Here is a 24,267-nt window from a genome sequence, read left to right as displayed (position 1 = left end):
GCCCTGGGACCTGAAGGATGATTTCACATCCCTCCCGGTGGAGATGAGGGATGAGGAAGAGCAGAGCTGCACGTGCTGGGAGTGAGGACAGAGATATGGCACAAGCAAATGTACAGAAAAGGGAAAGGCAGGGTTAGTGTGAGAACCTACTGTCCTGTTTGAAATATGGGCCAAATAACTGGCTATCAAGAGAGTAAAGAAGGACAGAAGCCCTCGGATGATGGGCTTTCAATGCATCTTTGCTTCAGTCTTGTTGCTCAAGAGCTAAGTCTTCATTAAGTGAATTTATCATACATGGTAATAATGCCCTAAGTAATATTATGGATTCTTGATATACACACTAATCCTTTCCAGGTTAGAGTCACAGTGGACCGACCAGAGCATGGCAGACCCAGAATGGAAAGTCCTCTGCTCTTTCTAGAACTGCCATGAGTGCCATGATATCATTATTTAAACATTGCTCTTGATGGGAAATGTTTAAACACAACATGTAACTTTGAAATATCTCTGATTATAAAGTAATATGTAATCATTATAAATTTTTTTAAGTCCAAGAAAATATTAAGGTAAAAACTAAAGCCATCTCAAATATTACAACGGTAAAATGGCCACTAATATTTTATATTTTAGAAATCTTTCCTCCTACTATCTCTAGGCTTATACACACACACACACACACTCAGTCACATTCTCTTTACATAATTGCATATATTCTATCATATGTTAAATAATGTTTTTAACTAGATTTAATACAATTCTGAATATATTAAAATTAATTAGACTAATCCTCTACTCATGAATTTTTGAGTTGTATAAAACTTGGGGCTCATCAATCATGTTACAATGAATGTACAGTGTACATCTATATTGATCCAATATATATTCTTCCTGAAATGTTCCTGGCCCCACCTGCCTGCCAGGCCAGCAGCTGCTTTTTCAGTAAAGTTCAATGGAGAGCTGTACTGGCTTTGCACAGGCCCCGTCTCCCAGCTCTGGGGGCTGTCTCATGCTCCCCCAAAGATGAGTGTCCTATGGGAGAGCTTTGGCACCACCCCAGCCAGAATCAAAGGGACTCACAGTTTTGACTCCTCCCACCACTTTTCAACTCACACAAAGTGCTAGAGCTCTGTTTCTTTGCGGGGAGGGACTGACTTCCCAGGACTGCCTGGATGAACCAAGGAACACAGGCCAGAAGTGCAGGCATACCTAATATCCAGAGGGAGCAGCTGAGTAGGAGCTGAGGTTAAATTGACCAGGGAGAGACAGAAGATGGAAAGATGACAGGTGGATTTCTCCCTTCCTTCCTCCACCCCAAGAGGGTTCCCAGGTGCAGGAGGTCTACACAGCCCACTCCAGAGAAATGTGGCCCAAGCTAGTGACTGGCTTTCTTTTATCGTGAAATCGTGGCCACCTCACCAAGTACCACTTTTTTTATTTTCTCTTTCTTTTCTTGCCTGGCTTTCCTTTTCCATAACTTTTTTCCATCACTTTTTGCCATAGGATTGAACCTCTCCACAAAGTTTGACCATGTAAATTTTGCTTCAGACGCTCTTTTCTAGGCAGTCTGGGTGAAGCTGTCTTCTTTGTGATGTTGTCTGCTTATCCACTTAGAGAAGAATGCCTGGAAGTAAACTACTGGGTTGAAGGGCATAAACGATTTTAACCTGAATATAAGAGGTGCCTAACGACCCTCCACAGAGACTGAATTAGTTTTCCTCCCTCCCATCAACTGAATGTTAATTTCTTTTTGAGGCTGAAGATGATGGACTGTGAAATAAATTCTTTTTCTCACCTTTAATCTTTTTTGTCTTTTGCTAAAATGAACATTAAACTCATGCTGTTTCTGAAAGAAAAATTCAATAGCTCAAAGCAGTTCAGCCTGGGGAAAAGTGTTTAATGGTACAATTTAACATTTTTTTTTTCTTGTTTACCATTTGTTCTCATGCATTGCTCCCATGAAAGAAACTAATATAAAACTCATCTAGTTTCAATATTCTTTTTATATGAGGTCCTGATTTGCTGAATTTAAAATTTTGAGAAAGCAGAACAAACATGGCAATTTATCATGTAACAGGTTTTTATTCAACAATACTTACTAATCCACTGCAATGCATTAGGTGCTTAATACACGGTGGAAAGAAAACAAGATACATTGGCCTCTGCCTTTTTGAGTTTACAGCCCGCAGATACTACAATGGACAGCTTGCACAGTTTGAGTGTTTTGGTAGAAAAAGTATGGAATCATGGAAGGGGAAGTGAACTCTAAATGAAACCTAAAGAATGAATAGGGCTTGGGGAGGCAAAAGCATGAAGGTCAGAAACTGAAGGAACTGTATGTGTGCCTGTGTGTGCGTGTACCCAATACAGTGCATTAAATGCAAGGATATGGGCACAGGGAGCTCACGGTGTGCTCATGGGCAGAGATGAAATTGGATTTTGCAGGGTCTTGAGAGCAACGCAAGAGACACAAAGGTTCGTTTGCACTCAGTCCCAAGGTCAGTGATGGCCACTATCTATGAACAGGGAGAAAACTGGAATCATAGGTTTCTAAGATCATTGTTCTGTGGGTTGCAGAAGTAAGAGAGGAAGGATGTGTGAGGGAAAAGGAGTTTCAGGAAGAAGCTCTAGCTTCAGGGGTGAGATGCTCTAGAAGTGAGTTGAGGCAGAAATACAGACAAATGGACAAATACAGACATATGGATTCCAGAACTATTAATGTCAGAATTCATAAGACTTAGTGAATGACTGGATTTGTGAGGGGTAAAAAGAGTTGAGATGGTTCCCTCCCTCCTTAAAAAAAAAAAAAAAAAAAAAAAAAAAGGTTAAAAATTCCCATCAAAGCCTGTCCTGTTCTTTTGCTCATATTCACAAGGAGCTATGAGGAGATTTATGTAACTGCTTGTTATCTAAATGAATGATGGCTAGATTTATTGAGGAACTATTTTGAGTCAGGCATGGAATAGTTTATTTAATCCTCACAACCCTCCAGGAGGTGAGTGCTGTTAGAATTCCCATTTTTAGATGAAGAAACTGAGGCACAGGTAAGTTAAATGATTCGCCTAAGAATACACAGGTCGAAAGTGGAAGAGCCTGTCATAACCCAGTATGCAGACACTCTCTCTCTCTCTCTCTCACAGTATTTTTACAATGACTTCCATTAGCAAAAATGAAAGAGAACCTAATGAAGTTAGGAAATTCTTTTGAACCTATAGCAATTTTGCCCATTGGAATACCCACAGTTCACATTTGAAAGATTTTCTTAGAGCCCAATTTCTTAGGAAGTAGGTGTCAATTAAAGGCTAGTGGGCAGAATGTCACAATCACTTACCAGTTTCTGTTTTTGTTTTCCCTTCTTGAAATATAAATGATATTTCCCATTTTAAAAAGTGTTATCCCTTTAACCCCAAACCTCTCCCTTCTATTTTTGCTAACAGACAGATTTGAAGCTGGGAAGGAAATTGGAAAGTGGAAGTCATTGCTGTTGTTAATTCTGAAAATTTTCCCAAATGTAATTCAGTCTATAAATTACTTTAGTAAATTAGATACTTTCAAAAACTTTCTCTCAGATATACATGTTGAATTTTATATGGTTCTTAATACTTTGAGTCTGCTCACCTCAAGAATGTGCTATAGTCCAAAAAGACTAGTTGTTTCATAACAAAATATGGTTAAGTGTATGTTGCAGGTTCTGAAACATCCACTAGAACAACAATGTGATTGGAATATAGTTTCCAACTCTTCTACAGTGAAAAGTAGATTCATAAATTTAATAGAAAATCACTTTTGAAAAATTGTTTCAAATAACCTTGACTGAGTCACAAACCAGGAAATATTTCAGCTTTTGGGAGATCTGTTTTGGAGAAAACAAGCAGTCAGTCTGTTTTGACACATTTCCCTAATTAGAGGTTAATCTGAACTTTTAAAGGTAATGTTGCAACTTTTCTTCCATGAAGGAGCAACCAAGAGGGGGAAAAGGCTAAGCAGGGTGAAAGTGGGCAAACTCTCCATAATTTCAAGCACATGAAAAAGTCATTTCTAGAACATGCTTGCCAGGCTAGGATGTGGGCACGTTCATATTATCTCTCTCTCTTTTTTTTAAGATATTTATTTATTTATTTGACAGACAGAGATCACAAGTAGGCAGAGAGGCAGGCAGAGAGAGAGGGAAGCAGGCTCCCCGCTGAGCAGAGAGCCAGACACGGGACCTGATCCCAGGACCCTGGGACCATGACCCGAGCGGAAGGCAGAGGCTTTAACCCACTGAGTCACACAGACACCCCACGTTCACATTATCTCTTAACACCTCTTTAAGTTTGGGGTAGTGCATAGTATTCCACATGTAATGGTGACCCTAGTGTGCACTGTTTCTAACTTACTCAGACATTATCAGTGAAAGCTTCCTCTGCACTAAGTGCTGGGGGCACAGTGATGAACAGAATATTCAGAGTCTGCCCACACAAAGAACTCACAGTCAAATTTATGTCCTTCCTCATAACCTCACAAAAATCTAACAGAGTGGCTATTAAGCTTCAGATAGATAAGTGACTTGCTTACAACTCCAGAGCTAGATCTGGCTCCCCTAATCCCACCCTCCTGCATTCTGGGTCCTCAGGATTCAGTGACACATCCCCAGGAACTCATTGTGAGATCCCCAAATACCCACATTTATATGAAGAGCCTTAGTCAGAAAGAAATGAAGACTGTTTCTAGGGCCTGGGTAAAACCCTTGGGGACATCAACACAGTGTTGTCAGGTCCCCTCTCCCACCTCTCTAAAAGTCTGGATGTTTTTAAATATAGATGCTTATTCAAATGGTAATAGCTACAACCATATGGTCAACTACTCTTTGACAAAGCAGGAAAGAATATCCAATGGAAAACAGTCTTTTCAATAAATCGTCTTGGGGAAACTGGACAACAACATGCTGAAAAATGAAACTGGACCCCTTTCTTACACCATACACAAAAATAAATACAAAGTGGATGAAAGGCCTAAATGTGAGAAAGGAGACCATCAAAATCCTAAAGGAGAACACAGTCAGCAACCTCGTTGACCTTGGTTGTAGCAACTTCTTACTCAGCATGTTGTGGGAGGCAAGGGAAATAAAAGCAAAAATGAACTACTGGGACTTCATCAAGATGAAAATCTTCTACACAGGAAAGGCAGGACTCAACAAAACTAAAAGGCAGCCTCAGAATTGGAAAAGATACCTCCAAATGACATATCAGATAAAGAGTTAGTACTCAAAATCTATAAAGAACTTACCAAACTCAACATCCAAAAAACAACCCAGCCAAGAAACGGGCAGAAGACATGAATAGACAATTTCCCAAAGAAGACATCCAGATAGCTAACAGACACATGAAAAGATGCTCAACATTACTCATCATCAGGGAAATAAAAATCAATACCATAATGAGACACCACCTTGTATGTGTCAGAATGGCTAAGATTAACCCAAGAAACAATACATATTGGTGAGAATGTGGAGGAAGGGGAACCCTCTTGCACTGTTGGTGGGAATGCAAACTGGTGCAGTCACCCTGGAGAACAGTCTGGAGGTTCCTCAAAAAGATAAAAAGAGAACTACCCTATGACCCAACAATTGCACTGCTTGGTATTTACCCAAAGGATACAAAAATACAGATTTGAAGCAGTACCTGTACCCTGATGTTCACAGAACCATTATCAACAATAGCCAAACTATGGAGATAGCTCAAACGTCCACTGACTGATGAATGGATAAAGATGTGGTATAGATACCTACAATGGAATATTACTCAGCCATCAAAAAGTGAAATCTTGACATTTGCAATGATGTGGGTGGAGTTAAAGTGTATTATGCTAAGTGGAATAAGTCAGTCAGATAAAGACAAATACCATATGATCTCACTCATATGTGTAATTTAAGAGAGAAAATGGATGAACATAAAGGAATGGGGGAGAAAGAGAGAGGGAATTAAACCATAAAAGACTCTTAACTATAGAGAACAAACTGAGGGTTAATGAGGGGAGGTGGATGTGGGATGGGCTAGATGAGTGATGGGTATTAAAGAGGGCATTTATCATGATGAGCACTGGGTATTTTATATATGGGAAGAATCACTGAATTCTACTCAAGAAACCAATATTGCACTGTATGTTAAGTAAAATTTAAATATAAATAAATAAATAAATCTATAATAGTAATTTCCTATATTTTCTCTTTGTGAAATGGTAGCTAAGTTCAGCACTTAATGGTATGAAGAGTGGGGGAGCCTCTGTTACGTTTCCCTTCTTCTGCCACTTAATGACCCAGCACAGCTTCAGCCAGCTTAGCAGTCCAGGCTTGAAACTCCTCCTCCAGATCTTGAAGTCCCTCTGCTTTGTCTCTGTATCTTTTTATCATCAATTCATGCAATTGGATATTATGACAAGGAGGCAGATAACATCCTTCATTCTTTTACTCTAATTCCTATGTTGAGTATAAGATTCACTTAATCTTTCTTAGTCATTCATTCCACATTTACTGAGTGCCCACTATGTGTCTAGCAATTTACCAGGTACAAGATACAGATGAAAAATGCAGTCTTTACTTTCTAGCATCTCAGAGTTTATGCAGAGAGGCAAGCAAAAAGGATACTAAAGATTTACTTTTTAAAAAATGTGTTAAGGGGGCATGTAGAGAGTGCTATTGAAACAAGGAGGAGGGAACCCCCCCAGTTCTGGGGACTGGTGGGGGGGAAGAGGGATGAGAGAGGAAAAGATGCCTGAGCTGAATCTTAAAACCCAACTAAATGGTGGGCAGGCCAATTAAGGAAAATGTTTATTCTAGGCAGAGAATGCCAAGGGCAAAAGCCCAGGAGCATGGGAGAACTATGCATATCCAAGGATCTGCAAGTAATGATAAATAACCACATATTAGTGCCATTATTTTTGTGCAAGATACCATGCTAAGGGTTTTACATGCATTATTTAACTGAAGCTTCATCTAAACTGTGCTCAGTAGGTAGCATTCTTATTTCTGTTTATGAGTTGAGAAAAAGAGAGGCTCGGTCAAGTGCCTTAGTATTATTATCCAATGGTAATAAGAAGGTAGGCTGGGATTTGAGCCCAGGTCTTTTAGATAAGAATTTGTCTGCTTAACCACTCCATTTCACTCCAGTAAATCTGTGTGCTTAGACTTTAGAGGCTGGGAAGGAGGCAGGGGGAGGATGGCAAGAGGTGACTGAGGCAAAAGTGATTTTATCTTGAAGGCTCCAGTGAGTCTATGAAGGATTTTAAGCAGGTGTATGCTATTCTGAGATGCATTTTAGATGTCTGGCTCTGTAAAAGGTAGAAAGCATGGAGGACAGGCTGGAGGGAAGGAAACCTGGTGGCTGAGGCACTGCTCCAGGTGAGGTGATGAGTTACCTGGTCTCAGGTGATGGCAGTGAGGATGGAGGGAGAGGATGGATTCCAAGATAATCTTTGCAACTGATTGTATAGGGGTGAAGATAAGGTGGAGGCAGTGTTGGAAGGAGGCTGAAGTTACTGCCAGGTTTCTTGTTTGGATAAATTGATGAAGGATGACATTCTTCAACAAGATATGGAAGCTAGCATAATGATGAGAAAATGATGAATTCATTTTTAGACATGTTCGATCAAAATGCCCAAGAAACATTAATAAGGGAGATATGCATCAGACAGACTGAAATAAGAATCTGCAGGAGGGGACAGGTCTGCTGGTTACAAAGTCATCAGTCTAAAGACCAGTGGAAACAATGGGACTGGGTAATATCAGGGAGTAGAGGAGAGGAGAGTGCAGATGGGAACAAGCAAGAAAGAAAAAGGTGAATCAGGGACACTGTTTAGAAACATTAACATTTAGGGCGCCTAGGTGGCTCAGTTGGTTAAGTGACTGTCTTCGTTCAGGTCTTGATCCTGGAGTCCCGGATGGAGTCCTGCAACAGACTCCCTGCTCAGTGGGGAGTCTTCTTCTCCCTCTGACCCTCTTCCTTCTCATGCTCTCTCTCTCTCTCTCATTCTCTCTCTCTCTCAAATAAATAAATAAAACCTTTTAAAAAATAAAAATATTATTTAAAAAAAGAAAACATTAATATTTGGAAGAATTAAAAGATCCATGAACAGGACTAAGCAGATGAGTTAGAACAGGATCAGAAGGCGCCTGGGTGGCTCAGTGGGTTAGCCCTCCGCTTTCAGCTCAGGCCATGATCCCAGGGTCCTGGGATCGAGCTCCGCAACAGGCTCTCTGCTGAGAGAGAGCCTGCTTCCTCCTCTCTCTCTGCCTGCCTCTCTGCCTACTTGTGATCTCTGTCAAATAAATAAATAAAATCCTTTAAAAAAATTTATAAAAGAACAGGATCAGAAACCTGGATAAGAATTTCAAGGAGGGAGGAGTCAGTGGTATCTGAAGCTATAGATAACAATCTCATAAATAACAATGACCATCACTGGTTACCAGAACCCTGCTGAAAAGAAAACCACAGGCCCCAAACGGTGTCAGTAAAGCAAGACTGAAAACCTGATGTAACCACAGGGAACCCCTTGGAGAATGTGACCTTTAACAGTCAACATGGAATTTCCTGATCAATAGTAGGAAATTTCTTTTTTTTTTAAAGATTTTATTTATATATTTGACAGACAGAGATCACAGGTAGACAGAGAGGCAGACAGAGAGAGAGGAAGGGAAGCAGGCTCCCTGCTGAGCAGAGAGCCTGATGTGGGGCTCAATTCCAGGACCCTGGGATCATGACCTGAGCCGAAGGCAGAGGCTTTAACCCACTGAGCCACCCAGGCACCCCAATAGTAGGAAATTTCTGATAGATGCCTTCTCTTCCCCTTAGGAGAGCAAACTTGCCTAAACAATTTATTCTTTGCTAATAAATTCCTTTCCTCTTCTTTTTTCAATACCTTCTCTCTGCCTTTAAAACCCTTTCTCTTGTTTAGCTGGGTGTAGCGCCCCTCTATTTGCTAGACGGGATACTGCCCAATTCATGAATTGTTAAATAAAGCCAATCAGATCTTCAGATATACCCAGCTGAATTTTGTTTTTAAACACCCTTTTGGGGCGCCTGGGTGACTCAGTGGGTTAAGTCTCTGCCTTCGGCTCAGGGCATGATCCCAGGGTCCTGGAATTGAGTCCCGCATCAGTTTCTCTGCTCAATGGAGAGCCTGCTTCCCCCCTTCTCTCTGCCTGCCTCTCTACTTGTGATTTCTCTCTCTGTGTGTCAAATAAACAAAATCTTAAAAAAAAAAAAAAAGAAAAGAAAAGAGAAAAGACAAAACAAAAGACACCCTTTGGGAGTGCCTTGTGGCTCAGTTGGTTAGGCAACGGCCTTCGGCTTGGGTCATGGTGTTGGAGTCCTAGGATTGAGTTCTGCATCAGCCTCCCTGCTCAGTGGAGAGTCTGCTTCTCCTGCTGACTCTCCCTCCTCTTGTGCTCTCTCTCAAATAGATGAAATCTTAAAATAAACAAACAAACACCCTTATGTGCCAGACACCCTACCATGCATTTTATGTGAAATGTCTCTGGTCTTTCCAGTATGGTTGCAAAGTAATGGTGCTGGTGGGGATAAAAATAATTATCTTTGTTGAATAGTCTCTCTATGCCTAGCGTTTGCTAAGCTCTTTGCACACAATACCTCAACCTTGGCTTTTTTAAAATTTCTTTTCAGTGTTCCAGAATTCATTGTTTATGCACCACACCCAGTGCTCCATGCAATTTGTGCCCTCCTTAATACCCACTACCAGGCTCACCAATCCCCCTACCCCCTCAGGGCACGCTGTCTATAGGAATGCATAGAGTTGGTGAATGATACTGGGTATTTGAGGTTTGTTTGATATTACAAGATGCTAGAGCTGTTTGTCAAGTAAACTGCCGGACAGCAACTTTATTTTACTCACACAGTGGTATTCCAGAAAAAAAATTATCCCCAGGGTAAAATGGCTCAAAGGAAAATAGCCATTATTTGTTAATCATTTTGGCCCATGGCACTTACTATTTCTGAGTCCTAGTTTGATATACAGTTACGTAAATGGCCATGCAGAATAGATACTAATGGGGAGTTGAGCCCTCCTCTGTCCTCTGTCTGCACTCACTGAAAACCTCTGGTGTTAACTCTGGTCTCACTGCATTAAAATTATCTATTAAAATAGTGTCTCTGTTAGTTGAATATGTTTTGCAAGGGCAAGGGCCAGTCTTTCCCAACATTTTCCCAGCTGTGCCTGTCAGTTGCTTAGCATGAAGCAGACACGAAGCAAATGTCTGAATAGAACTATTTTTTTCTAACCATTTTTCCCCAAGGACTTAGCAAATGGCTCTCTTTAACAGAAGAAATTTAGACTTAATTTATCAGCGTTCAAGCATCAAAAACTAACTCTTACTAGCTTTTCAGAGTTTTCTGATAAACTTTTCCATATGGAAAATAGTATGGACCTTGCTCAAACAATTAAAAATAGAACGATCAAAAGATCCAGTCATCCTGCTTCTGGGTATATATCCAAAAGAAATGAAAATAGGATCTTGAAGAGGTATCTGCCCTCCTATGTTCATTGCAGCATTATTCACAGTAGCTAAGATGTGGAAACCACTGAAAGTAACCACTGATGGATGAACGGATAAAGAAGATGTGATAGAGTCACCATAAGAAAGAAGGAAATCCTGCCATTTGTGACAACATGGCTGGGCCTTGAGGGCATTATGCCAAATGAAATAAACCAGGCAGAGAAAGACAATCCTGCTCAGTATTGCTTATACTGGAGTCTTAGAAAGAAAAATGTTGAACTCACAAGAACTGTAGAAGAGTGGGCACCAAAGGCTGCATGGGTGTGCAGGCAAGCGAGAGGCTGGTATACAAACTTTTAGCTACAAGATGAATACATGAAGATCTAATGTAAAACAAAGTGACTATAGTTGATAACACTGTTTATATAATTGAAATTTTCTAAAAGAGTAGAACTTAAATGTCCACATATACACACTAACTGACCAATGTAAAACAGAAAAAAAAAAAAGAAAACAAAAAAACCCAAAACTTTGAAGGGTGCTTAGTCAATCAGGAAGTGGATAGGAAAGCTAGAGATCAAGCTTAGAGGACAAGGCTACCAAAACCACAGCCAGAGTTTCCTTACCATACGGTAAAGTTGTCTTCAGGGGTTCAGATGACATTGTGGCCCTTCAACAGTAGCTTTTGTCCACCACCATTAATAAACTTCCCTTCCTGTCCCTTGATCAGATTTAAAGTCCCAGGCAAAGCATCCTGTCAACTGAGCCTAGGTCTGTCTCTACTCTGACAGATTTGTGATCCATCCCTTTTCCCAGGACCATCTTCCCTCCTTCGAAGAGCAGCCTGCCCCCAGTCGGGATCCCCACCATGGGGACATGTCCCTAAATAAGGAAGGTTTGGATCTTGGGCTGCCAAAGCAATGAAAATGTCCACTAAACTGACTGAAAGGGTTCTGAATCATTGCTCCAGAGAATAACCTTCTGTAGAATTTTAAAAATATAACTAAGATCGATTCTTGGCTGTCTGAAGTGGTTTAGATAACAGTTCCTCCGTGAACCAGAGATGGATTGAAATATAATATGTTCCCGCACAGCTATCATCTCCTGAAATGCTAGAAATACCTTCGTGTCAATGTCTTATCATAAGAAGCCCGAGAGCTGGAATCTAGAATTACAATTCTTTTTTTTCCCCCCAGGATCTTGCTACAAAGAATTTGGTAAGGAGATGCATTTCCTCCCCCAAGTCGGCTGTCTCTATTTGTAACTGATACTACATACAGCAGGGAAGCATCTGTGTTTCAGAAAAATGATGTGTGAAAACAGTTTTCAAAAATGCACGTTTTCTACATTAAAAAAAAAACTAAAAATATGTTTGGTTACCACTTTGTAGAGCCTATTGAATTTGGCTGTGAATGGGAATCTAATTGCCATCCGTTTCCATTGGAGCCTTCTATGAAAATGACATTTCCATTAAAAAGAGAAGTCAGCTATAGCTTATGGTTTATGCTGAAATCATAAAAAAATTAAGGACTAGTTGGTTGTTTAATAATTTATATTTCTTCTTTATGGCCCATTAGAGGAAATAAGCAACATCATAGGTACAGAAAATACCATTCGTGTTGGTGAAGGTAGGAGGAATATTCGAACAGAAGTGTTACAAATAGCTTCCTGGGTTTGAATGATGACTACTGATTATTCTCCCATTTTTCATCTATAACCGGAGAAGACCTTCTTTGTCATTTGCTCTTGTTACTGAGGGACAGTCACCACAGCATTACCACTTGCAGGCTGAATTTAAGGGTGAGGGACCCACAGTCTGGGTTAGAGGGCCCAGATTTAAACCTCACTTGAGGGTGCCTGGGTGGCTCTGTGGGTTAAGCCTCTGCCTCTGACTCGGGTCATGATCTCAGTGTCCTGGGACTGAGTCCTGTGTCGGGCTCTCTGCTCAGCGGGGAGCCTGCTACCCCCTCTCTGCCTGCCTCTCTTTCTACTTGTGATCTCTGTCTGTTAAATAAATTAAAATATTTAAAAAAAAATAAACCTCACTTGATGAAGAAGTATCTGTTCATTGCTCTATGCACAGCAGGAACAAAGAATATCATATTTTCCTTAACTTGCAAGCTGGATGTCTGTGAGAGGCATCCCTCCTCCTTCTCTTTCTAGCTTTCCCTGTTCAGTAATTTGAAGACCAGTACCCATTTGTTGAGTTGGACAGTCGGATTTTTGTTTTTTTTTTTTAAAGATTTTACTTATTTATTTGACAGAGAGAGATCACAAGTAGGCAGAGAGGCAGGCAGAGAGAGAGGGGGAAGCAGGCTCCCTGCTATGCAGAAAGCCCGATGCGGAGCTCAATCCCAGGACTCTGGGATCATGACCTGAGCCGAAGGCAGAGACTTTAACCCACTGAGCCACCCAGGCACCAGGGACAGTCTGTTTTTGTTTTGTAAGATTTTATTTATTTATTTGACAGATAGAGATCACAAGTAGGCAGAGAGGCAGGCAGAGAGAGAGAGAGGAGGAAACAGGCTTCCCGCTGAGCAGAGACCCCCAACATGGGGCTCCAACCCAGGACACTGAGATCATGACCTGAGCCGAAGGGAGAGGCTTTAACCCACTGAGCCACCCAGGCGCCCCTGGACAGTCTGTTTTTAATGATTTTGTTTTTTCCTTTGATGAGCCCTTGGCCAAGGGAAGGCACTATTCTAGCAATGCACATAATAAGATTTATGGTTAATATGGTAAAAGCAGACAACGATGCCAGATTACTATTTCTCAAGTACTGCTCCAATTAACATATGCGCTGATGAATTTAATGTCCTAATTAAGTCCAGAGTTCTACCCCTGGACTTCAAGAGTCTTCACTTAATGGCCTCTGCCGATCTGATGTTTCATTCTACTATTTCCCTAAATGAACAGTATAGACCAGCTCAGCAGTTTTCAATCCAGGCTGCACATCAAAATTACATGGGGAGATTTTTTTTGTTAAATGCTGATGCCCAGGGCCCCACTGCATGCTAGTTGAATATGAATCTGGGGTGATCCACAGGCATCAATTTGGTTTTTCTAGGTTTTTGGAGTTTTTAAAAGCTCCTTATTCTGGTCATCTATTGCTTGAGTGCACTCAAGACTTATTTGTGTAAAACAGAGAGCATTTCTGAATGCTCCCAAATTCTGTGGCTCACAAATTCAGAAGGAACACAGCACTGATGGTGTGTTTCTGCTCTATGATGTTGGGGTCTTGGCTCAAAAAACCACAAATGGCTAGGCGTGTCTCAAATAGGTAGGTGCTGGAATCATCTAGAGGTTTCTTTATTCACTTTTTTATGGCTTAGACTGGGATGCCTCAAAGGCTGAGCTCAGCTGGTGTTGTTACTCAGCCTGTCTACATATGCTTCCCCATATAGCCTCCTCGAAGCACACGGTGGCTCAATGTAGTCAATTGCCCCCAGGAAGCCCAGGAGCAAATATTTTCCTGAAAAAGGCGGAATTATAGGACCTTTTACATTCCTAGCCTCAGGAGGCACATAGCATCACTTCTGTTACATTTTATTCATCAAGCAGTCAGGATCCTTCAGGGGAGGGGACCCACTTCTTTATAGGAAGGAAGCATGTCAATGAATTTGTGGCCATATTTTTTTTTAAAGACTTTTTTTTTTTTTTTAAATTTATTTGACAGAGAGATGTCACAAGTAGGCAGGCAGGCAGGGAGAGAGAGAGAGGAGGGAGCAGGCACCCCACTAAGCAGAGAGCCCCATGCAGGGCTGGATCCCAGGACCCTGAGATCATGACCTGAGCCAAAGGCAGAGGCTTTAACCCACTGAGCCGCCCAGGCGCCCCTTGTGGCCATATTTAAAAGTTGCCATACGTCCTTGGTAAGTCCAATTCAGAGCCAGAGTTGAGAACAACTGGATTGATGTCTTACAAACACGGACCTGCAGAGCAGGACTGGGACACACATGAAATGAATGAGGCAGCTAGGGTGCAAAATTGAAGAAGGCAGTCACTCTCAGGATCATGCAAGTGCAGGGGAGCATCTCATTACATTTGGTGCCCCAAATTTCCTCGCCTCATCCTGGGTCCTGCTACAGAGCACCTGTATAGGAATCAGGAGTGGGAGCAGGATTTAGATTCCCGAGTCTCCTACTTTGATATTCTGATTCAATAAGTCTGGAGTAGAGACTGGGATTCTGTATCTTTTCAAAAAATCCCAGTGGACTGATAACAGATTCCATACGTTTTCCTGGTACCATGCCTTTGCTCAGGCTGTTCCCTCTACCTTGAATGTCTTCTTCTATTTCTATCACCTATGGAGTATCTACCAATGTTTAAGATCCATTTCAAATACTACCTCTTTTATCAAGCAAAGGAACCAACAGTTAAAGTATAAAACTATATCTCCTAAGAAACCCATAGCCCTTTTTATATGACTTAAGACACATTCTGTCCCATAATTTTTGTGGACGTATCTTCTAGAAAGAACATATTCCGTTTCTTAGGGGACCACAAAATGGAGATCTGGATCCACCCCATCAATTCTCATAGGTAGGGTCCTGTTAAGACAAGGTGGGATTCTCTTTGAGTCATCTTGCTCCCAGGTTGTTCAACTTTGTAACCCACACAGCAACTGGCCTATGCCTTGCCCATTTTAGATGTCCAATAAAGAGTGTATATTATCCTCTTCTGATGAAAGGAGAGATTCCCATTTTTGAAGGCTTTATAGAAGCCTCCAAATATTGAATAATTACCCTGGTTTAAATGCTTAAGCATAGACAGGGATTGCATTCTTTACTGTGACTTCTATTTTGGAAAATTTCTGTTTGAACTTTACCTGATAATCATTTCCACATACTAAAGGTTTGTTTGTTTGTTTTCCTCACTCTATGCAGAGTCCATAGCACTCACCAGCTTTGTAGGTGGTTCATCCACATTTAAGCCTCCGAAGACTTTTAGGTAAGCACCATCTTTGTGACCATTATACTGATGAAGAAAACTGGGGTTTAAAGATTTAACAACCTCCTAGATCAGAAGATAACAGGAACTGAGGTGGTTTGAAACCCAGGCCTCCGATTCCAAAACTTAATGATTTAACGCGTACGCCAATCCAGACCCCTACTAATTGTGGTGGCTATTAAACCCACCCACTTTGTGGAGGGTGAGGCAGACAGGTCCGCTTGGACGAAAAGCAAAGTTGGCAAAATCAGTCCGAATCTCTCTTAACTCGAATGGTTTCCCCCGTGGGGGTAGGCTCGGTCGCTCCTTGACTTCGCGCTTTGGCTCTCAGGACACATGCCCTCGCGTCGGTACCCGTCTGGGTCTGCCACCTCCCGGCTGGGGGCGTGAGAGTTGGGCGGGGGCTCCGGGGTCGTCTCGGGCGGCGGCCAATGGCAGTGCGGGGGTCAGACTCCGCTCCCCGCGAGGGGCGCAATGGTTGCTAAGTGCAGGGAGGAGACGGATCCCGAGCCAGCAGCCAGGGAAGGGGGAGGCGCGAGCGAGAGCGCGTGGGAGCGCGGAGGCCTGAGCCGGGAGGGGCATCGAGCAGAGAGAGACGCCGGGAGGCGCGCGGGAGCAAACGCCCGCTCGGGAGCCGGAGCCCCGCAGCACTGCGGCCGCGCCCTTTCCCGAGACCGTGAGGCCGCCCAGTCCCGCTCCGCTCGCCGCCGCCAGGGCTCCGAAGGATGGAGGACTCCCGGGAGACGTCGCCGTCCTCCAACAACTCCTCGGAAGAGCTCAGCTCTGCCCTGCAGCTGTCCAAGGGCATGTCGATCTTCCTCGACGTAAGTGCAGGGCGCAGGAGTTGGGTCTTTGGTCCCTCTGCATCTTTCCTCTTCCCCGGGAGGAGGGCGGTGGGTCCAGCCGCTGCTCAGCAGCTAGTCAGCTGTTTTGTCCCCAGAGCGCCAGCGAGAACTACCACCTACCTTGCTCCCCCAACCCCCTGTAAATGCACCGAGCAAATGCGGGAGAAATGACTCGCATTCAACTTGTAGAAAGGGTTGCACCGCACCTGCAGCTCGGGGCTTAACAACCCTGAATGAACGGCAGAAGTTAAATTTTCCAGCGACGTGAGTTTCACTGGGGACTCGTTGTGTGACTACAACAGTCTCCATTCAGCTGAAGAGAGCATTTTAAAGGGGACTAATGACAGGAGGGAACATTAACTCAACTCCTTTCTGATGTGCCTTGTTTGCAGCCCCTATCTCCCTGAAGCTCAAAGGCGATGGGGGAAACCGTAGAGATTGTGATGCCACGCCACCCTCCCCAACCTGACAGAGAACAATTACTTTGCAAACACACTTGTTTTCCTGTTTTACACCTCTTTCATGATGGTACTTTTTTCACTGCCACCTCCTGTTTCCCCCTTTTTCTCCCCTGTTACTCTCCTTCCCTATACCTCTCCAAGTTTCAATTACCATTCATCAATTCTACCTTTTGACTGTTCTTCCTTTGGGCCTCTCCCCCACCCCTCCTTTCGGGATTGAGTCCCTTCCTTATTTTCTGAGTTGGTGATGGTTCCTTCTCATTCTTGGTTTTCTTTTTTCCATTTTTCTGCCCTCACGCTGGGGTTTTTACTTTTACAGCAGCTTTGTTTCTTATTTATTTTTCAGTTTTGCTTTTACTGTCCCTTTCTGCAGTTTCTGGTCTTTTATTTATTTATTTATTTATTTATTTATTTATTTATTTATTTCACCTTGTTGCCCAGCTCTTTTCTCTGCTGTTAGGATTCATGGTTTTCCTATCCCTCGGCTCCTGCTCCTTCTGCCCCTCCGCTGTCACATTTATGCTGTCCCCTGGAGGTAGTTGCTGGCTCAGTGGGGACAATTCTGGCCCCTTCTCCTTTAAGCACGAGAGAAAATTGGCAAAAGACATTGAGAAGTGCTTGTATGTTCTTTCCTCTACCCTTCCCTGAGATCATTTCTTATGAAAATCCAGCTATATATAAAATTAAAGTACATTTATTTGTGGAGAGATGAAAATGTGAGGAAATCAGTTTAGCAGCATCGTAATGGTGAAGCAGATGTCATGAAGATAAGGGGGGTGGGGTGAGGAGCCCTCCCAAGTTTATTTTGAATGGATTAGCTAGGATTTTTTAATTGGGAGAGAAAACCGTATTAATAGTTATATCTGGTCTGAGGCAAATGTTGTAGGTAAGGCTCAGCTGTGTCTCCTGGCAGCTTCCTCCCCTCATTACCATGCAGTTCTAGTTGGAGATCCAGGCTTTCCTGGCAGGCCATCTTCCCACTGAAACAATCTGATTCCCATTCCTTTCTCAATAGGATTAAGGACCTTATTCTTCCTGTTCTGGTCTAGCAGGTGATGTTTGGGTGCTAATGGCTGATAGCCTTCCTTTTCAATCCTGCCATTCATGGCCAAAAAGCCCTTGAGGAAACCTTGCTGGAAGAAGGGGGCACACAGCACCCCTGAGAAAGGAATCTTCAGGGTCCCAGAAACGCTTGTCTGTTTGAGGTCAATGGCTAAGCTTCCGGAAAGTTGATTCAGAGAAGGCAAGAGAGCCTTCCATTCATTCTGGCCTGATCTTCACTCTGTCCCCCAAGGATATCAAGTGCTCCTCTGTGACTTTCTTAAAGCATTGAACAAATCCTGGTGATACTGTAGAGATGGAAGGATTGAACTGTATAAATAAAGGTCATCCTCTTTGACATACACACTAATCTTGGCCCACCTGTTCAAGCTGCTATTCAAAAAGAAAAAAAAGAAAAATGAGGAAATTAAAATCTTATTTATTATTGTATCTACACGATTGCTCTCAAGCTTTGTAAATAAACAGCATCAGGTCCCCATCCTGAAGGAACACGTACTCTATGAATAGGATACCCTTACTCTCTTCTATCTATTTCTAGAATTTAAAAATAAAAATATAAAACTGATTTCACATGAGAGGTGTTGACATGCTCGTTTGCCAGTAAGATGTTAGTGTCTATAAAAGAAAAAAAACTGCCACTGGATTTTATGTCGAATAGGAAAGATTTTGTTTACACTTTTCTTTGAGATGTTTTGTGAAAAATCTACCACTCTGGTGAAATATATGACATGAGAAAGGATTTACTTGGGGATTTTTGAATTATTCATTTCTGGATCATATTGCTTTTAGCAAAAATAAAATGTGAAATATAAATACATAATTTATTTGATTTGTTTTAACATATTCTAGTAGCACTGATAAAAAAGATTGCTTTTTGAATTCCATTCAGATTATAATAAGAAAATAGATATCCCCTATTCCAAAGGGGAACAGGAATGAAACCCATTAGGGCTTTCTGCATCACACAGACTAATTTCCAGATTTGAGGAAAACTTTGATTTCCAGTGTTTGTATTCCAATGCTACTGTAATAATCAGTCCTCTGAGAAATGATCTGAACTGCTTTTGAGGATACTGTTGATGACATGACTAGGCATGTCCAGCTGGTAAGAAAGAAGCCATAGATAAAAAATCAGGGAGAGACTTACCGTAACTATTGGCTTTTGCTTCATTTTCCTTATGTCCAAATGAGCAACAGTGATGACTGTGGTACTTAATTCTAGAGGTTGTTGTAGTAAGTGAGAGTTCATAGGATAAGAAAACTGAGAAGAAAAGGGAAATGTGCTATATAAATTTGAACTATTATTGCTACATCAGTGTTCCCTTTTGAATGCCTAAATAGCAGTAGCCAAATCCACAAATTAATACAGACACTGTTCCATTACGAATCTGGTGTATATTATTTTCTGTCTAAAAAAATGATAGAATGATATCTCCGTTCATCATCAATACTCTTGAATGCCTCCTGGGGGGCTTAGAAAACCCAGTGTCAGTAGCAAAGCAAGGCATGCACTGCAGCCCACCTGTCGCCGGCAGGAGAGGGACTGTGCTGGGTTTCCTTTGTTGCAACATTGCAAGTCCAGGAGCAAGATGGTTTTTTTCTGTCTTAATACCTGTACCTTCTCCTTTCCCAGGTTAGTTCATTTCAGATAACAGAGAATAAAGTCTAGAATCCTAGTCTGTTTAGCATGTGGCCCCTCTTCTGAATCTTTACATTCATCAACTCTGCTCCTGTGCAACGGGAGAAAAACCAAGCACGAAAAATATGAAGTTGGTTACAACTTCACCACTTGATGCCACTGTCTTCTCTCGAACAGTTTTGGTTTTTAGCTGGAAAGGCAGTGGCCCTTCCTCATTTGACTAGAGGCAGAAGTGGGGCCTGGGAGGTTCGGAAGGCAAGAGATGATTTTACTGTTTGTCTTCTCTTCCTTCCCCCAACCAAGCATGAACCCTGAACAAAAGGCACAGTGCCTGGATGGTCAGGGACTTGGTGAAAACAAGAGACAGCTTTGCTTGGCAAAGATCCTGAATTCTGAAGGTCTGTACATATGCATGTGTCCTCATCTGTAGAAGACGTGAGATGGACAGGGCACTGTCAGGGCAGAAACCGTTTTCCAGGGGTGCCTGGGTGGCTCAGTTGGTTGAGCAACTGCCTTCAGCTCAGGTCATGATCCTGGAGTCCCGGGATCGAGTCCTGCATGGGGTCCCTGCTTAGTGGGGAGTCTGCATCTCCCTCTGACCCTACACCTTCTCATGCTCTCTCTCTCTCATTCTCTTTCTCTCAAATAAATAAATGAAATCTTAAAAAAGAAAAAAAAAAGGAATGAAGGAAACCATTTTCCAGGTATAATGGTTCTATGACCAAAGTCGGTTAGAGCCGCATGCCTCCTATCTTGCCTAGCGTGTACTACATAATTTGAGTGAGATTTTTCTGTTGGGAGAATGGCAGGTAACCCCCTCATTGTCTACCCTAATTGGCCAGGCACATTCTCCTAATTTTAAGAATCTGCAGAAATAAGAGAAACTTGTTTTCAATGTTACAATACATGCAGAACTGCTCACACAAGGCCTATTCTAGGTAAGATTAAGAAGATAAAAATGTATGTGCATATGACCTTTTCTCCATTCCTCATTCAGTGCCCACTCCCCTGCATCCTTTTCATGGCAACTAGCTGAGTGGTAGCAAACTGCCTTCTGGAGGTCAAGGTCTGCTCTCTATGGTTTACCTAGCGGGTCTTCCCTTCTGGAAGCCACTCCGTGTTCTGGATGAGTGCCAACTACCCTGCCCTCTATCCCCGTTTCTCAGGAGGCTGATTGGCACATCTCATCACTTAATTTTAAACCGGTACAGAGTAGGGAGCACTTAGCAAATATTAGTTCAGTAAATAGTGACTGTCAGTTTTTTAGGCCTCCAAGATAACATTTGCCCACCTGCCTTCAATAACTTCAGATGCAAAATGAGGAATTTCAATGAAGGCCATCTAAGAATAGCTTTTAGGGTAAAGGATGCCATTTGATAAATCTTAAATTGTTGCAAAAACACAGCATAACCTGTGCGTTTGAGTTTTAATTATGACCATAATATTTATATCTATTTACGATCTATCCTGTGGTGCTAACTGGTAAGATGACTATGAAGGCGTAATGTAATGAGCTCAGTTTTCATCTGCAGTACATTTTTTATTAGTCTGTGGGCTCAGAGGCAAAATTTGCAGCAGAGACAGTCCTGTTCATATTTAACTACAAAGAACTATCTTAATAAAGAAAGCTACTGTCTTAATTTCATTGCTAGGAGACTGAATACTATTTAAGGCAGTTGGAAGTCAGGGGTCCGAGTCTCTGGTGTATGGTTATTTCTTTTCTTATTACTCATAAGGACTCAAAAGACCTTGAAATAGAACCTTAGGGCATATTAAAGGTAAGAATTAGGCTGTGTTTTATGTCTCCCTCTCAGCTGGGACTTCATAGTTTCAAAGGAGAGGGGGAAGCTGGGAATGGTAGATGAATTCCCAAAACCCCAGCTGGAAATTACCTCTGTGGAGTAAAAAGAATTTGTGTCTCATTCTGCTCTAAGCATAGAAGCTCTTATGACTGAAAGTAGTTTTCTTACAATAATTAAATTTAGTTGATAAAGGGCACCAACTTATGCACGTAAGTCAGGATGATACATATCTTTTGTTGGAAATTTTTCATTCATGAGATTTTTATTAATCATATTCATATCTTATAATAAACACATTATAATAATGATTAGATTTAAGCATACTTTATCTTTGTAAAGTCAACAGAAGGAAAAAGAATAATGTTTGTATAGTAGAAAGCCATAAAACTTTGGGAGTAAAAACTATTGCTCATGTTTCAAGCTGCCCACCAAGAAGTGATGACCTAAATTTAAGAGTAGCTCTGGTTACTTAACATAACTGTACATTGCTCGGAAAAATGATCCTCAAATATCCCTTTCATGTGATTCGAGGTTATCCTTCCAATATGATAAAGGGACATTTTCTTTGGTACTATATATAACATAGCTGTGTGTTTTATTTTCCAGATTTTATTTTTCTGTCCATCTATAGTGTCAGCTAGGGCTAATTTCATTGTTGTTAACAGAAAGAAAAATAACCCAAACTGTCTTAAGATTTAAAACAATAATTTATTGACTCCTATAATAAAAAGTGGAGATCATCTTGTCAGGATGGCTTGATCAGAAGCTCAGAGAGTGTCACCGGGATCCACGTCCTTCAGTCTCCTGATGGACACTAGTTTCTTGAGGCTGGTTCCATCCAGGTTTTATGTTGTGTTGGTTTCCTATGGCTGCCGTAAGTGTCCTGCGCAGGGGGTGCCTTCCACAGCCAGATGTGTTCTGTCAGTTCTGGAGGCTAGATGGGTGCCATCAAGGTGTAGGTAGGGCCTCACTTCCTTGAAAGGCTGCTGGGTAGAATCCGCTTGATGCCTGTCTCTTAGCTTCTCACAGTGGCCAGTCCTTTACGTTCCTTGGCTTGTAGCAGCATCACGGTGATAACTGCCTCCATTATCATATGGTCTCCTCTGTCTTTTCTTCTCTGAATCTCACTTTCCTTATAAAGTCACCAGTCTTTGGATGTAAGGCCCAGCCCAATCTGGTAAGATCATATCTTAATTTGATTACATCAGCAAAGACTATTTTTCACCAAGGTCACCTTCACTGTTACTAGGGGTTAGGATTTCTATGGTTCAACCCATAATGGATTTATATCCTTATATGGATATATGGATATAATAGAAGGGAGGACAGCAGCTTCTTACCTATATCTTCTCAGGTTCAGAGTCAGCCCCAAGAAAGTGTGTCTGTCTTGATAATTAAAGGAAAGCCGTGGCCTTCCTGTGCTCCTGCCTGAGAAGTCACTGTGGCCAGAGTGATGTGACACCTTGTTTGCCAGGTCCAGCTGCTCTGTCCAGTCCTTGAGCTTGTGGGCCAAGAGGAAAGAAAAGACTCGTTGCCCAGGAAAACATTTTGAACTCATTATCCAAGATAGCTGATGGCCAAGTAGGTCTTAGCCACCAAAGATATTACAATTAACACAGAGAAGTAAAGTAAGATTTAATGTAGATGCATGAGCTCTATCCATAATTTCTAATTTTTTTGTTCCTATTTATTCCCAGTTTATTAAGCTATGACTGACTTACATTAAGTTGCACATATTTAAAGTGAAAAGTTGATGAGTTTTTACATATTATATGCCTATGAGACCATTACCATAATGAAGATAATAAATATTGCTACCACTCCAAAACGTTTTCTTGTGTCCTTTTATAATGCCCTCCCTGCTCATTTGTGTATGCAACCCCTTAATCTTTCTGTCACTGTAGATTTGTTTGCATTTTCTGGAATTTTATATAAATGCAATCTATAGCAGTACTTTTTTTTTTTTTTAAAGATTTTATTTATTTATTTGACAGAGAGATTTCAAGTAGGCAGAGAGGCAGGAAGAGAGAGAGAGGAGGAAGCAGGCTCCCTGCTGAGCAGAGAGCCCGATGCGGGGCTCGATCCCAAGACCCTGGGACCATGACCTGAGCCGAAGGCAGAGGCCTCAACCCACTGAGCCACCCAGGCGCCCCTATAGCAGTACTTTTTTTGTATCTAGATTTTTACTCGACATCATTACTTAGCAATCTATCCAAGTTATTTTGTGTATCAAGAGCTCATTCCTCTTTATTGCTCAGTAGTACTCACTGGATGGATGTGCCACAGGTTTTTTTGTCCATTCACTTGTTCAAAGACATTTGGGTTGTTTTCAGTTTCTCACTATTATAAGGAAACATCTCAATTTGGAAAGCTTTATTTAAAATTGGAATTTCCATGGGACACCTGGGTGGCTTAGTACTTTGAGCAATTGCCTTCGGCTCAGGTCATGACCCCAGGGTCCTGGGATCGAGCCCCACATAGGCTTTGCTCAGCCGAGAGCCTACTTCTTCCTGTGCCTGCTGCTTCCTCAGCCTGTGTGTACTCTGTCTCTCTGTCTCTAGCTCTCCCTCTCTCTCTCTGACAAATAAATAAATAAATAAATATATATATATTGGGATTTCTTTTATTTACTTATGGGCAAATTATGTGTGAGCATAATGTTCACTGCAAATGCAAAAAATGGTAATAAAAGTTTTCTCTTTTCTCTTTCAGATACTGAGGAGAGCAGATAAAAATGGTAAGATCAAAAATCAGCAGTTTCTACTTATTTATCTCTTACCTTTTACATCACCTTCTAAAGAATACTGTGGAAGAGAGAGGACAACCCAAGAAACTGATACATAAAATGTCATCCTCTGGTACTAATAAGGGTTTTAGGCATGTTTATGGCTCCAGATATTCATGAGAAGTTGAAAGAAGTACTTAGGTTTGACAGGAAGATGGAGTTTATGCCTTTGAAGTGAGTAGCTGTCATAGCTCCAGCTTTTCCCTTTTATGCTTTAATTTTAAAGTAATAACAGCT

The 24,267-nt window shown here is 41.7% G+C and overlaps 1 protein-coding gene across 1 annotated transcript in view; it reads left to right on the top strand.

The window, feature by feature from the left end:
• The first annotated feature begins 15,994 nt into the window (after window positions 1–15,994).
• NECAB1 (N-terminal EF-hand calcium binding protein 1) overlaps window positions 15,995–24,267 on the top strand; it is a 201,341-nt gene continuing 193,068 nt past the window's right edge. The window contains exons 1-2 of the mRNA XM_045981674.1: window positions 15,995–16,260; window positions 23,958–23,982. Of these exons, the coding sequence (XP_045837630.1) occupies window positions 16,162–16,260; window positions 23,958–23,982 (124 nt within the window). The 5' untranslated portion in view covers window positions 15,995–16,161. The remainder of the gene's footprint in view (window positions 16,261–23,957; window positions 23,983–24,267) is intronic.

Source organism: Meles meles, chromosome 1, assembly GCF_922984935.1.
Source record: "Meles meles chromosome 1, mMelMel3.1 paternal haplotype, whole genome shotgun sequence".
NCBI lineage: Eukaryota > Metazoa > Chordata > Mammalia > Carnivora > Mustelidae > Meles > Meles meles.
Note: the sequence above shows the minus strand (reverse complement) of the source record. Positions and strands in the feature narration are given on the sequence as shown.